At 33.7% G+C, this 17,387-nt stretch overlaps 1 protein-coding gene across 1 annotated transcript; it reads right to left on the reverse strand.

Annotated features, from left to right (window-relative positions):
* Positions 1 to 14,894: 14,894 nt before the first annotated feature.
* Positions 14,895 to 16,843, reverse strand: Osi20 (DUF1676 domain-containing protein Osi20). Its single transcript, XM_029304852.2, has 2 exons — positions 16,153 to 16,843; positions 14,895 to 15,729 (listed from the first exon to the last, which is right to left on the reverse strand). The coding sequence occupies exons 1-2, from the start codon at positions 16,706 to 16,708 to the stop codon at positions 15,494 to 15,496; spliced, it is 792 nt and encodes a 263-aa protein (XP_029160685.1). The 5' UTR covers positions 16,709 to 16,843; the 3' UTR covers positions 14,895 to 15,493.
* Positions 16,844 to 17,387: the final 544 nt, after the last annotated feature.

Genomic DNA, 17,387 nt, shown 5'->3' on the forward strand with positions numbered 1-17,387 from the left:
CTAGACAAAGAGAAGGAGAGACGGCGATTAGCCTTAACCTTTAATAGAAAATTATGAGTTCTAAGACGAAGCCTGTGATGGCGTTCTAGCATCTTGCGATTCCTTGCTTCGTCGTTCTTTTAATTATTAAGATTCTCGTGGTTGTCGCGGTTCAACCCTCTTGCCGAGGCAGCAGCAGCAGCTACAAGAAGCGCTGTCGCTGCGAGCACCAGCATCCAGCACCGGCACTAATCGCGAGATATCGAGAGGATCGCATGGGGCACGTGGCACGCACATCTCTTTTGTTTTTGCAGACCTCCAGGCGACTCGGCACTAGGTTACTGGATTCTCTTCTCAGGTTGCCTGCTCTTCCCCTTCTGCCTTCTTGCCCCCACCATGCCGGTTGGTTCTCTTCCCTTCGATTCCTCTCCCGCATGTGGACGTAGGCAATCTAAGGTATCCCAGATACGAGATGATGCTGTTTCGTCCGCATCAAGCCGACACGCGATATGTCGGGATATGGAGATCAATTTTTATCCCGAGTTTTTGAGCGGCTGCTGCTTTTTTTATCCCCAGCTTTGCTATTTTTTTTCTCGGTCGGCGATGCGATCAAGAGTTAATAACATGGAAACGAGCTTTTTTTCTGTTCGCAAAACAAACTGAAACGTTCATATAATCATGTTTGCATTCGCTAAAGAAGTGTTTGACGTATACAGAACCTTTGATCTTGATTCGAATAGCAAACTCTCGGAAGACTTCTTCCGTTGCGGTCTTTTAACATTTAACATCAAAGTTTATCTATATTTACTCGAATTTCGCTGAAATTAAACACAGTTTTGTTATATAATTTTATTCTAGAAATTTAATATATTTATTGCGTTAGACAATGCTTGCATCTCGAAATATTGAACAACAGAGTGATAGGAAGATAGCCTCGCCGATATAAAATTGCAATTGTCCGTAATAGATTTTACAGCATTATTTAGAAGCAGATCTCTTCAAATAGCTAGTATAAAATTAGTCATAATCGTCGTACAGAGTGTAGTAATGCACGATTGTTGCAGCCAAAGTCGAGGCCACTTGCAGTACTTTTTACAAAGAAACTATGATTACAGGATAATAAAGTTTTTTCTGAATCGCGATGAGAAACGATTATTTTGCTCAGATATATTTGTATTTTATTAATGGATCTGTCTATAAAATGCTGCATAATTGCATGTTTATGTAAATTGTTTTTATTGTAATTTTAAACAGCAAGTATAAAAGTTTATTACAATTATATTCAAACTTATAAAAGTTTCTATATAAAGCCTTAATGTATATGCACTAAGTTAAGAAAATTAATAGTTAAGAATTTTTATAGAAGAGAATTAAAGAGATAAATATTCACAGATAAATCTCAATATATACTACGAGAATTATTACGAATTTAATTAGTCACAGTATGCCTTGACCTTAAGTGAATCAATACCCTAGCTAGAATCGTTTTTTCGTTTGTGGTCATGCTGTGACTCTATATAGTTCACGTTCACGGTCATGCTCTATTTCTTTAAACATATTTTACGTTCGATCTTGTTTTTTCTCGTAATATAATATATGATCTACTTTTAAGCCATAGTTAAGCTGAAGTGTTTCATAATACCATTATAAGATCCCATAAAGAAAAAAAATTTTAGACAGTTTTATGACCTCGAAAAACAGCAAGAAAAACCGTAAACGCATAAATTATTCTAAAGAAAAAAATATTCTAATAAATAAAGCAACAAAATTTGCAAAATTGCTAAATTACGGTTCAACCTTGTACATTTTTAGGAGACCATTGCGTCACCCTCTTTTTTCTCAAAGAAAATTCTATATAAACGAACAGTATTTGTAAATGAACTTTTTCTTCTAATTGATTTATAACGCCACACGTAAAGTCGTTTATAACTACAGTAATAAAAAAAGATGTATGGGGAGCAACTACATAAAGATATATATAATGCAAACACTGACGAAGCTTTTGTAAATTTCTTAATTTATTTTCTAGAGAATATACATATATATGTATATATATCAGGAACTCAATAAAAGTTTTTAGAATTGTTAAAATAAACGTATAATAAAATCATCAATGTATATTATAGATTTTACAACATTTTTTAGAATATTATATTTATTACTTTTACGAAAAGCTGTCAGATTCTTTAAAATTTGTGCATCCCAGGAGATTAATTTGTCAAAACGAGAACAAAACCCATTGTTGCACACACACACACACACACATACACAAGTATTTGTGGACAATATGCTTGCATTGACGGCGGCCAAATACATCCACAATGCTGATGATTTTATAGCATTTTTGTTTTAACGATTTTAAAAACCTTTTTTCTTTTTTTGAAAAGCGCGTTAAGTGTTCCTTTATTGACTAAGGACTTGCAGTTATTTTATAATGCCTATGCTTTTATTAATATTATGTACAAACATTTTTATTCTTGTAAAATTTAGCATGACAATTTTATCTAATTTTATTTCAAGAGGATTTTTATTTCCTAATTTTGTATAACTGATAAATATAGAAATAACGTTATTTGTATTATTTGAATAATGACATTAAACATGTTATAAAACATCGTAAATCAAATTCGAAAACCAAATGCAAGATCAAATTTCCTACTTTAATCAAGACTTGGGGAACTAGATTTTCTTGTTGCCCAAATTAAAATTGTTTTCTTAACGTGTGCGCATAAACATGTATAACCTGAGAATGTTGCTTAGAATTACTAGAAATTATTCTTTACACAATTGTGTGCTGAACGTTTTAAAAACTTTACACTCTGTTCTCAAACGAAACATGAATAGTGATAGTCATAAAAACATATGATTTCCCAGACACACTGAGATTCGAGTATCATCGAATATACGATATTGATAAATTAGTTTTTTGCATTAATCATTTTTTTGCACTTTTTTCTCTTTATTAATGTCTTATTTGACGTTAACATTGGACGTGCCGCAAGCAAATAATCTAAGACTGAAATATGTAATCAGTTCGTACAATACAATTGATGTTATGGACTCGTTGAAAAAAAAAAACGTTTTCTTTATGCATTTAATAGATATCTTTAAATTAATATTATTATTTATATATTTAAATTATATATAACAGAACTTATTGAAAATAATAGATTCTTTAATAGATAATTTCACATCAGAGTTTAGAATATAATTAAAATTAAGAACAGATTTTTAAAAATTTGCATAATGACAAAAAATATTTTTAAAAAATCTCGCATATTTATAATCTGATATTATTGATAACCGTGGTGCATATAGCATAAGTATATTTAAACCAAATTTCTTTGTCTAGGAGAAGCGGTTCTTTCGTCATCGAAGACAACTGTGAGAACGATCGAGACCTTGGAAACGATCCCCGTTTCCGAAACGCGGAAGCTGCGCGTAGATTACACGCGTAGACCCACAGTTAGACGAGGGTTGTGAAGAGGTGGGAGAAAGAAAAAAACGGAACGCGGCCGTCGTCGCTTAAGGGGCAGCTTGCCGACGAGCTGACCTAACGGGACTATCGTAACCGCCCCTCGCATCGTAGTAGAAGATTAAAAAACCGTGATGAAAAAGAAAAAAACCCGATTCGGAGGTACCCTCAACCCTTCCGCATACCAGTTAATCGCGAGCCATTTGGAAAGCACCTTTCTCTCTGATCCGATTCTTGGCAACCCCTTCCTCTGCTTTCTCCGGGGATCACCGATTTTTTTCAACTTCTTCCACCACCGCCTCCTTATACACAAACCGCTTCTTCCAGATCGCGGCCAGACCACTCGGGAAAGAGACTACTCTTCCTTCACCAGGTGCCTGAAATTTCGCCAGCTGTGTGCTCCTCGTCACTTCCTGCTCCAAGAATCAATCGTCTTGAAAATTTCTTAAACGCTGTGAAACTTTAATTCTTTGCAACGCTTCGCGTTGCCTAATCGATTTACTTTTGTTCGATATAATTTAGATATACCTATCCAATCCATTATTAATAACGGGAAAATATAGAAACATGTATGTATAATATAAGGTTTTTATAAAAAATGAATGATTTTGATATAAATAAGAAATTTACGATTCAAATAATGAAACAGAATTAATGACATTTTACGCGACAACGAATATATTAAATTAGTGAGACGCAAAAAAATAATGACAGCATAAATTTCTAAAGCGGGATATATATGCGTCGATTACATTAATCCGAGGGTCTCAATCGATGCTCATGGCCACGAAGTTGCGAGATAGCTGACGTGAAGGATGTTGATCAATATTAAAACATCATCTTATGCGTCTCGTCCAAATATGGCACGCGCCTTATGTTAATTCGTAATAATTACGCACGTGTGGTTAAAACCGGATTTCACGACTTGCACACTGCGTTCATCAGTTTAATACAGCAGTATTTTCGTTCGATTCGCATAAAGGATGACATTATTTTTTTCACGAATGAAAATATAAATAAAATTCTCATAATAAACACATCCTTATTTTCGAATATCAATACATCTAAAGAAAATGAACACATGTCGCTTCAAGATTTATCCTTTCCAGTTTCTTTCATCACAGTATATCGTAATTGTGTAAAGTGGAGATTCATGTTTAATATGGATTTATTGATGTCAAATTATTTTTATTCGCAACAATTTTACGCTACTTTATGTGCAATCTATATCTACAAAACTATCTTTTAAACTAAAATTATATTATATTATATTATATTATATCGTTATATCTGCAGATTGCTTTTCTTCCGAAAATGCGGGATTACAGAATACATTTCATCTCTGATATCATCTAAATTTCTAATTCCTTATTTCCTCTTTATTCACAATAAAGCATTAACGTAAACACAACTCATTTATCTTCTCTTAAACGAGCGATGAGTGTCTTTCGTATATCACTTTCGGTTTTAAGGAAGCCTCCTACCGCGTCCGAATGCAGGAATGTATAAAATCCATGACGGCACCACGTAGGAATCCTCCTTTCGAATCCTCGAAGAGCGAGGACGAAGAAGACTCAAAGGTTGCTGCTCGCATCTGCTGTCTCATAAGGTGGCGATTCTATCGCCGAATCAATTGATAGATGAAAAGATAAAACTAATTGTTGCACGGATCCTTCGCCTCGTTTTCCATCTTTTCCTCTCTCGCGATATTTCCTCTATCGCTATATGCCGTATTTTTATTCCGTCTGTTTCTCCACTGTTTAAACCGCAGGTAATATGCGACGGATGCGCGCTGCGAGCGGGCTCACTGACCCTTGAAAATATGCGGATAAACGGAGGAATCCTCCAGTACCTCCTAAGCATCTCGACATTTCATGACGCACCGATGCACGAGTGCGATGCGCGTTTTAATCGTCGAGATATTGTACGACGATGCCGTTTAATATCCTTTATTAATTTGCCCGCGTCGCGGTTATAGATATATAAACGCAAGCGCATTTTCTTCATCTCCTCATTTTGCAACGAGAGAAAACGAATCTCGGATCTTCTATCGGATCACAAATGAAGACGTTCGCGCGCGAGCGGCTTCTCGAAATAGCAGTTCGCGATTTATTCGCCCGATTAATTCGCCTGACCGACTAAGGCGATGCATTCACGATGAAGATTCACTTACGATTCGTAATTTATCATCGACGAACGCGGGATGAGGATCGACGCGCGTTCGTCGAAGACGAGTTGAACTCGATGAACCGAGCCCGTGGACTCCCGTATGTTAACCCTGGTGGTCCACGAAAGGGTGGAGGAGAGGATAAGAGAGATTACATGTAGCAAACACGAAGTCCATTGATCGACCGGTGGCGCAAATACACGGTCATCCCTAATCGTGCGTATCGCCGCGTCTAGACATTCCCGATTAGCGAGAGGCATCGATGGTCATTCATTCATTCATTTCGGCGCCAATTCGTCCGCCCTTTCTGCGCTTGTTTGTTTAGCGATATTTATAGGCGGAATTCTTCTATGAAATTGATAACTGAACCTGTTCAATTTTTATTCTACCTCTAAAACGATATAATTGTTTATTTCTCATTATTGAAATAAATGAGACAATAAACGTTATATAATTTCTTATTCGCAGGTTTTTCGACCGCATTAGTTTGATTACGTAAATCGAAGGTCGTCATAGGTCTTCGTGAAAAATTCCGTCGACTCAAGAACTCACGGCGCGTTCACTTGAAAGGAGGAGCTGACAAAAGGCATAAGAGAATCGAATCTAGAGAAAGAATCGAGCAGCCTGCATCGCTGTTCTTTTTCGCGGCAAGGACGACGCCGACGAGGCGCTCCTTTTCACTATGCGAGAGGGAATGCATTTAGGCGGCTCTTGCTCTCGTGCTAAGGTCGTTACTTATATCAAGGAGCAAGTAAATTTTCTGCTCTTTCGTAACGTCGACCACCTTCGATACTAATCGCGCGCGGTCCTGATGAGGGAGATCGTCCGAAACAACAATGTACCGCTCATTTTGGATGCTCGCGCATCCATCGTCCATCTCCATTCAGATAGCGATCGCGACTTCGCTCGGGAAACCTTCGAGAAAATTGACACGCGTTTTCATCCCACCGAGCTATTTGTAAAAACACGAGGGAGATTGCGCGCTCTTTATGACCAACCCTTCGGCCCAAAATTTATCGATGCACGAAGAGATATGCAGCGAAAGAGAATAGAATCGTTAGCGGCTGCCAAAATAAATAACTTAAATCGCTCTCCTCCACTTTTACCTGTCTCTCGAAAGATGTGCATCTTTCTTTCACAGATCCCACTATCCGACACACTCGTCCTATTTTCAGCTTTCTCTCTCTTTCTCTCTTCAGTTCGCTATCGACGGTATTAGATCTAGCGGGCGAAATATTGGCCGTGAAGTCGACGGCCAATTTTGCTGCACCTGTTACGTGGCGGAGAAAGAAACACGCTCGTAAGTGTTTTTCTCTCGAGGAAAAATTCACTGGCGAACGCACGAAATGCTACGTCGCGCCGAGATTAAATGTTGTGCTGTACTATGTAATTGCGATTATATTATCCGGAGAAATCGAGAAAATAATGGAACAAGTTTCTCTATACATAGATATTGTATTTGCTTTGCTTTATTTGCAAATAGCGCCAATTGACTTTCCAACATTTCACTTTACAATGTAAAAAATTATTTAAAATAAAATGTTATAAAACTTTAAAAGCTGGTATCTGATTATTTGTATTTTGTATTTTTAAGAGACATATGATTTATATCGTTGAAAAAAAGAAATGGTATATATCAAAAATAACTATGAAAAAATAGATTGTTTAGTCCAATATTAGACAATTTAACTATTAAATAATTTTTTTTAAATTACAAAATCTAGATAATATATATATTTAATGATAAAACCTTTCTAAAAGAAATAAAATATAACACAAAATTAACTAATAGAAAATGCCCAAATTTACATACAATTAGAAGTAACAACTAAAAGTTAAAAAAAACAAAAATGAAGACATACTTACAATGTAGTTGGTATCTTTTACCGTACAATAAAATTTATTTATAAATAAATTTAATTTATTTATTTATAGATGTATATATCTATACAAGTTAATGATTAAAATTTAAATGATTTATATAAAAGATTCTTTCTGAGTGTCTCTTGTTTAAATTATTCAAATAAAAAGAACAATAGTCAGAACTACACCAACGTTATAATCGCATGTGTGACTAAAAATGAATGAAATAAAATGTATAAGTAATAAAAATAAATAAAATAAATGGATAACTCAATTGAGACATAAATCACGTATGCGCGATAAAAAAAGTCGATGACAGATGGCATGTATCTAAACGATCATGTTACACTTTAACCAGCGATGTATAACACCTAGACAATTGAAAGTTGTGAAAAAAGTGTCGGCATATCGTGTTTTAATTTTTATCTGCGTGCTAAGATCGAGGCAGAGTGTTTGAAATGCCTTGCCTTTTAAATGCCTTGCTTTAAAGATAACGCAAGAAAGAGGCAAAGAGGAATAGAGAAGGATGCGAGAAAAAATCCGAAACATCAATAAAATGCAAAATGTTTGGTGTCATTAATAAGTTTTAAAAAATATCGTATGTAGTAAATCTACGAAAATAAATTAAATAAACACATTTTTATTTCAAAAATTGAACAGCGTTTCGAAAAAACAAAAATTAAAAACCTGACATATCTTCAACAGAGCGATCATAAAATAATGAGGAAAAAATAATTAACACAATAAAAAACCAATAATAGGCTAATAAGATTTATTTTTGTTTAACACTCTCAATTTTTATATTTATATTTATTTTTGTGTTGACAGTTACTGAAGATGATCCCAAGGAAGGATCGAAACGTCTAATTGTATTTCTTATCTTAGTTTATTTTTAATTTATATTTTTTTATTGTTTTTACTTACGCCTTTACCACCTACGTCGCGGCTCTTACTGGCCTATTATTAATTTTTTATTGTGTTTATTTTATCAGAGCTTAACATTTTATTTAAAATAATTAACATTACTAATGATTAATTAACATTAAACACTACTAATGACTAATTTTTGTAAAATTTAATTGATTTTAAATGTAATGAAAGTTCTCAAAAATATTCTAAAAATTTTTTTTTTAATGAAATAAGAGTCAATATTTTTAATACATCGTACATTTTGAAATAAAAATAGGAATTATACTTGTCACCAAAGCAAAGTAGAAAATACCTAGATAATGTTGCAGTTGATTAAGATTCACTTGTTATATCGAAGGTCATGTTAGATGTAACTGTTCCTGACTTATAGAACATTTCTGCGAAAGGATAACATTAAAAGGCGTCTGCTAAGAAAAATTCGCGACATTAATTCGCATATGCATTAAATGTCACATCTACGCGATTAAATATTACCGTGTTGTACAAGAAATAATATTATTTAAATTAACCATATAATTGTGATAATTGTAAAACCAGGCTTTTTTATATACAGCGGATACGCATTAAATTTACAAATTTAATTAAAATTCAATCGATCACGCGCATTAAAAACACATTTTCTATAAAAAAAAAAAGTTGTTTTAACGAGCTAAACGAGTATGCACAAATTTAGAAAATTCGCCGACAAACTATATATAACGCTGCATACCTAATGCATTTGCCGAGTGTCGAGAGACATCGAGTATCAATTTTGCATTACATAATCAAGAGGAAAGAGAAGTGGGAGGCGTGAATAAGAGAAAGAGAGAGAGACGAGCATAATCGAAATGCGGTCCCGTATACCCGAGCTAGTCCACACAAACTTTCTTATTCCGCCCTGTAGTCTTGCTTCCGGTTGTGTAACAGGCGCCTACGCTGCACATTGCATCTACCGCGCGCGCGCGCGCGCGCGTGTGTGTGTGTGTGTGTGTGTGTGTGTGTCGTTCTCTCCTCTTCCGCACTCGACACCCTCGTTGCGCGCTGTATATATACTTCTCACAAAAGATCGTCAGTTTTATATGTATATACGAGCTTTTTTAATAGAAGCCGTATAAAAAGAGAAGCGGAAGATATAGAAAGGGGGAGAGAGAGAAAGAACTCACGCAGCTTGACGATGGCTCGACAAACGCAGGCAGTTTTTCAGTTGCTCTGCCCGACTGTCCATATACCAGAAACAGGGAATACGAATGCAGGAAGTAACGTATCCTGTGGGAGTGATCGCTTAAGCGTCGTCTGCGATATGCAGACACGCGCTCAATCGTCTAGCTCAATCAGTTTGATCACCTGCATAACGTGTACCGCGTCTCTTCCCTAATGTTTTCAATCCTCGAACAATAGCACTCCCGAAGAAATCGGGAGAGAGAATTTAATTGTATAATACTTTCCTCTTGCAGGCTGCGCCCGGATACTGCATGCACAACGATGCATCGCGCAACGCTTATCAAAGTGAATGCCATCGTTCAGTATCTGCTGCGTTTCCCGCCAGTGTGGTCTTCTCTCGTGAGAAAAGCGTTCCCATAAATTGCAAATCGCCCGCGAAACTGGAGCGCGTGTTTCTTCTGTCTCTCTCTCTCTCTTTTAGCGGTATACAAAAATTTGACAGCTGACAAAATCGCGTGCACAAATCAGCATTAATTGACGGGTAATTGTTCTGTGTGTCTATGTAATACGACTATGTAGCCACGTTATTATTCACAGATCTGCGTAATTCGGAATCATAAATGAGTCGGGCATGAACCGAGAAAGCTTGAGCGCGGTTCTGGCCGACCGTGAGAATGTGGTCACACAAAAGAATCTTGAGATCGCTTTCTTCGGAGAGTTTCGGGTCATAAGGCCGATTGCGTCGGCAACAGGATATTTTCTGGGAAGGGTTAAGGAAAATATGCCTTGTCAATGGACGAATTTATTTTATATAGGAAAAAATAAAGAAAATTCAATTTATCGTATCTAAAGAAGAAAGAAAGAATATGCATGATATAAATTATTTATGTCAAATTAAATCAGTTATAAAAAAGGTAAAATTCTTCTCTCGACCGTACTAAATCAGTTATGATTTATTTCAATTAATTGATTAATTTTCTTTTTCTTATTTTATTATAAGCTTAATTAACTTTATTTTTAAATTGGCAAAAATATAATGCAATAAACAAGTATATGATTCGTGAGAAATGATTGCTCGTTAATGAAGGCCAATTTTTCTGGCTGCGCTTAATTTTTCCTACCCCATATACATATACATATACACATTATCTAACGAGATGGAGAAAAACTGATTATGTTTCACGATGCGGAAATGCAATCGAAGGGGTGTACTTGAAAAAAAGTCGTAATCTAATGGTACCAATCGTTGCTCGTATGACTTGATCATCATACGAGCAATTCTTTCTAATACGTAATCGTCGTATAGTTCGTATATATGCGGGTACCCGGAAACATCATTCAACACTCTCCCATACTATGCAATTATTAAAATAATCTAAGTACTTTCAGCAACATTGTTGACGTGTAATGGAAGGTTTCACATACAATCGTGCATGATCTTGTAGATACGATAAACACACTTTCTAAAGAATATATGTGCCCTACTCGCCGTAGGATATTAGCGTGCGCGGAAGCAAATTGCTTACGTAAAAAGGGATCGTAAGCAAAGTATCCTACGCGCATCCTGCTGTTTGATTTTATAGATCTCCCTATCTTTAAGCGTTTGCGAGCAAAGAGAAATCGCGCTTTCGATTAATCAGGCTGATACGAATTCTCTCCGCTTTCACTGATTGCTTTTATACTTATTTCAAATGTGATACAACGATGGCACAACAAAAAAATGCGGGACAGTTTTTCTTCCAAAAAAAGATAAGAAAAAAAGATCAGAAAAAAAGACAAAGAAAGAAAAAAATTTTCTTTACAATCGGCCATAATTTGTTTTACATATTTTATTCTAGTCTAAATTTAATGGCTTCTAAAATGAATAGTCAACAAATTTAAAGAAAGAAGAAAAAATGATCTCTTTTCTTATACTGTCCAATATTTTCAACCCTTTCGACAACTGCTCTAAATTCTTTCACTGTATTGTCTATTGTTTACAAAATATAAACTTTCCTATATTTTTTTGATCGCAATAATTCTTCAGATCATCAATTTTTTTCCTATTATACTAACATAAGAAAAAAATGAAAGAACATCATTTTTACGAAAAAAAATGTTTAAAATGGTGTCGTTAAAAGCAACCAGAAAAAACTTTTGTGTGAACAAAAACTAGAGATCGAACTAAATAATAGAGAATTGAGTTTAAAGTTTAAAAACAAATTCGATATATTTTGCAATACTATGGAAGAAAAATTATACATTATTAATTACAATAGCGATAAAAATTATGTTAACATACAACACGTGTTTGCTACTTTGAATATTCTAATTACTAATTAATATTAAAAAAAAAAACGTATACATAACTTGTAACCTTACTAGATTAATTATATGAAATAAAAAGTGAAAGAAATTTTCTGTTATATCATGAAGATTATATTTTATGAAAATCGATTACGCGATATCATTTTCATCATATTTAAATAACTTAATAAACTTGAGATTGTGTATAATCTAACAATTATATAAAATATAAATTATAACAATATAATTAACATTTATAACATAATAATATAACGTTTAATTTAAATTTTAAAGTTGTCTTTTATAAAGTACGTGTTAAATAATTTATAACAGGAATAAGTTATAACTATCGATAAAGAAGGTAGATCCATGGATCGTTTGTGATTTCTCAGATCTTAAGCGCCATCTCACACTGTTCTTTTTAGTTGTTCATAATATAACAGTACTACCAACTGAAGAACTTACAGTTTAAATATATTTTATAGCAATAAATGTCGGTAATTCAATTAAATATCTACAATAATATTTTCGTTTAATTGCAAATTGATTATACATTTTAATTAAATATTAAAATAAATATACATAAAATTTTTTTAAAAAATGTGCAAATTGAAAACTTGCACATTGCTAACTTATCATTTTATTTTGTTCATAAAAATTCCTCTATAAGCAAATTGTATTTTCTCTTTTGACTTTCCCAAAGAAGAAGCTTTATGAACGAAATAAAATAATGCAAAACAAATGTGCAAGTTTCTAGTTTGCACACTTTATTCACATAAAACATTTTCTTTTAATTGAAAATTTTTGTTTACAAAAAAATTAAAATTTATCATTTCATAAAAAATAAATCTTGTTAATCAATTCTTACCAAATTTAATATTAAATTCTTCTTTAATAATATTCTGTATAATATAAAGTTGTACTGTCTAAAAAAACTAATAAAATTATGAGCAATAATAGCAACGACCATTGTGGTACTTGAAAATAATAGCAACGACCATTGTGGTACTTGAATCTTCCGTCGCTATAGATATTTACGTTCCTGCATTTATCTCTGATTTCATCCAATCCATCATCACAATCTCGCTTAAATATAAATATGTGTGAGATTATATAAAATGATATTATATGAATAATCGTGATCCAATAAATTTTAAAATTAATTCTGATTTAAAAATTAAACATTTAAAAGTGTTTTTCATTTTATTCACACAATAATTTTTATATATTTTAAATTAATAACAATCATTAAAATTATTTCTATACAATAAAAAATATGTGTAAGATTATATAAAATGATATTATATGAATAATCGTGATCCAATAAATTTTAAAATTAATTCTGATTTAAAAATTAAACATTTAAAAATGTTTTTTATTTTATTCACACAATAATTTTTATATATTTTAAATTAATAACAATCATTAAAATTTATGACTAAATTGAAATAATTGTACTAAACTTATAATAAATATAATTATGACCCATCTGTCCATCGCATTCCTATTCCTTTGATATGCAATTTCTTGTATTATTATATATAAATTTAGTCAATGGACATGTTCTCTATCTCTACAATGATTATTTCTTTTATCGGAGAAATCAACATAATCATTGTACCATCACATATATCCGAGACCTTAAAATTTGGAAAAAATTAATTATCGATTTAAATGACTGAAACTAATTAAAAAATGAAAGAGCGGGCTTCAAAATATGGGAATACGTCTATGAAAGGATCCTCAGTTTGATAATACAATCATTTAAAAATAACGCGTTAATACCTAACATAATGATACGTAAATCGGGACCCAAAATTTGGCAAAAATTAATTTTTGTTCTAATAACTGAAACTAATTAAAAAATGCAAGAGTGGGCTTTATAATATGAGAATATATCTATGAAATGATCTTCAGTCTGATAATAAAAAAATAATTTAAAAATCGCGTATTCTAACTTAACGCTATTGTATAATATCCAAGACTTTAAAATTTGGAAAAAAATAATTATCCATTTAAATGACTAAAGCTAATTAAAAAAATAAAAAAGAGGAATCTCTTATCTTTTTTTTAATAAAAAATAAAAAATTCTGACAATCGTATCTGAAACACGTGAGAAGATGCGCAATCGCAAATTTTTAAGATCCGTTTTTGTTGTGCACCGTTGCAATCAATTTTTGCCGAGTTATTGCCGTCCGTAAAACTATATAAATCGGAATCGCTCGATTTATGAATGGCGCGACCGTCAATTGAACCAGAGAGTGGAATAGATAGTAGTAGCGTGTACGCACAATTCATTGTCAGACATGTGACGCATGAGATAACGCGGCGCGACCACGTGGTCGACCACGTGGCGCAACGCCACACTTATGACTGACAGCTGACAACTGACAGTGAGCTTCTTCGCGTCGCACACGCGACTGGTATGGTGTAATTGCGTGTCTCCGCTTGCAGATTATTGATACTTTGAAAAAGAGCCGCAATAAATTGAGACAAATCGCGTATGAAAGTATAACTCATTAATAATCTTTTTCACTTTCTCGTTAGTTATTAATCAAGATTATATTTTTTAAATATTAATATAATTTTATATAATTTTATTTGTTTTACACGTGTATATAATTATTTCTATATTTACTTAGTGTATTTGCGAATTTTAAAATTTTTAAGTGATAGAAGAATACTGCAAATGCTTAAATGAGTTGTATTATTCTAAGAAAATGACTATAGACTTTTTACATACGTTATGGCATGATAGATATCTTATAAGGATTTAATGAATCTTATTTTGAACTTAATTACAGAGAAATATACATTTGAGATAATTATGAAAAGTATAGATTAAATTAAAATTTAATGAAAATAGTTGTTTCTTAATTATTTATGTTTAATCTTATATTATTTGTCATATTTGTTTAGTATTTGAAGATATTAAAGAAATTTTACAGGAATATTAAAATTGAAAATATGTAAATATATATAAAGCTTTTTTAAATTTACAAGAGATTATTTTATTATATAACAAATACACAAAAGTAATAATAAATAATCCTGTCACACAGTAAATAAAAAAAGTTTAGCGAAGGAATGATAATTTCGCATTATCTTGCAAATATATCCCGTGATATATTGAGGATTATCATAATCATCGCGAATATCTTTCCTTTTTTTATACATATATATAACAAGTGATTGCTAATTATCTTTAACATGTATACACTCAAAGAGAAACTGCAACTTTTGTGAAAAATTCTTAAAAATTTTTTAAGTTTGATCTAATTTTTTCGTCAGATGCGTACTGCAAATATTGACAATAGGCCAGGAGAAAAATATTTCGGATCCTTAAATTTTATCAAAAATTTACTTAGCGCAACTGACTTCTCGACAAATTAATTCGACATCGAGCTAAAGGGAGATTATTTTGTTAAATCGACAAAATAATTTTACGATTATAGCCGACGCAGAGTCGACAGTCTTTAAATACAGTACTCTCAACAAAACTGACGTCTTGTCAGCATCGATCGCGATCTACTTCGTAATTATTTGGCGTTTCTTTGGTCGTATCTTATTTGCTGACGTGATCGATAATTCGTTCGAGAGCAATATTGGGCGATCGATGCATCGTAACATCGAAGTCGGGCATTAGAACGACTTTAATAATTCGTTGAGCTGCTTGAAGAGGATGCCGAAGAGCCGCTTGCCGAGTTGTACGAACTCGAGCTGCCACCGGGTGAATAATAACTGTAAGCAAGATTTTGGGCTTCCACGCCATTAGTTGGCATCCAAACACGGGAATATGGACCATTGCCGTCCCACGTATTGGCAGGATCATAGCTCGACGTCGTCGAGGGTGGAGCACCATATGTTGACGCCGGTTCTACAGACATTCCTATGATCGAAAAATTTTATTTTATATATTTTTATTTAATATGTATATTAATATATATTTTGATTGAAAAGATAGACGATGCATATGTGATGAGAAAAATGTTTTTGCAACAATTAAGATGCGTATTTCTCTTTACAATTGAACAGAAATGTTCATGGAATTTTTCTTCAATATATTAAATACATATTCGAATTGTTTTAAAATTATTAAATATTTTTCCGAGAAAGCTAATTTTTATTAAATTAAACAGAGAAAGTGAAAGTATATTGCAGAGATTGTAACGTGAAATTTGTAGTTGCATGGTTATTTGTAATATAAGGAATAAATATTAAAAAATTGCAATTATCTCGACTTAAGCATTAAATATATTTAAAAATTACACAACTATTTGATATAAAGCATTAGTGATATAAAAGTACATACCCATCGGCATCATCATGCCGCCTTTCTTGAAAAGCTGAAAAGCAACAAATCCGATCACAATGAGCAAAGCGAGCTTCGACAGGACAAGAGCCTTTAACGCTTTTATTCCAATAATGGCGACAAAAATGGGCATTAAAGCCTTCAACTTTAATTTCAGCAACAGCAAGAATGGTAGTAAAAGCTTTTTCTTCAAAAGTCCTCTAGCTTGACTGGTGGCTACGTCATTATTCTTGAATTCGACGTCAAGATCGATCAAACTTCTGCTGGGTCTATATTGTAAACTAGCATCGACGAAGGGTAAATCGACACCATAATCGTAACTCTTCATATACTTGATGGTTCTGGCAACAATCGCCTCGTCGACGGTTTCGAGCGATCTTGCTTCCGTAGCAGTTCCCAATTTGTTATCGAGATAACTCAAAATTTGATGTTTGAGACAGGATATCCATGATTCCGCCTTTACACACTCGTTCAAGGAATTTGTTAAGAAGTCTTGATTGGCCGCGCAACATCCAATCAGCAGAACTATCGCTCCTATCGATGCTGTCAATCGCATATCGGGATCCTTTTCCTTTCTTCCACGTTTTACAGGAAAACAATTTTTGTCTCGTTTGTTGTTTCTCGTAATTTCCACTCACCGTCCGCGGGTGTGAATAAAAAACGATCGATCGTCCACCCGTGCGAGCGAGCGATGATCGAACTGCGACTGACAGAGGAGTGGCCTGCCCCTTTTATTTAATTTGTTCCCCTTGAAACTATGTTATGCGGTCACGCATGCCGGGAATCTACGATCGAAGGGAAATTATTCAAATTTCACTGGCATAGAGCGTCGTGCCGCCACCCTCTTCGCCAAACCTCTGCGAACCTCCTCCTCACGTCTATTCACTCAGGCATAGGTACGCACGCGTGTAAATACGTGTCGATTGTTGCACGACGCGTACGTCGTACACGATGGCATGCGGCGCATATGGGAAACGGAACTTGAGTCTCGCATCTCTTTTCGCCCGTGCTCGAACTTGGCTCGTCATACTGCCGTTTAGCGGCCTGTATGCCTTCTATGATTACGATTAACAGAATGAGTAACTGTCTCTGTAACACTCTTGAAAACCGCAAGCACCGTATGGTAATTTAAAAGGACGCACGATATGCACATGCCTCCATTATATTACGCTAGGTATCTGCATTGTTTTCTGATTATTATAATGATTTATTACGTTGCAATCATGGTGTTGCAC

The sequence above is a fragment of the Nylanderia fulva genome, unplaced genomic scaffold, assembly GCF_048542155.1.
Source record: "Nylanderia fulva isolate GAGA-0341 unplaced genomic scaffold, ASM4854215v1 Scaffold13, whole genome shotgun sequence".
In the NCBI taxonomy this organism is placed as follows: domain Eukaryota; kingdom Metazoa; phylum Arthropoda; class Insecta; order Hymenoptera; family Formicidae; genus Nylanderia; species Nylanderia fulva.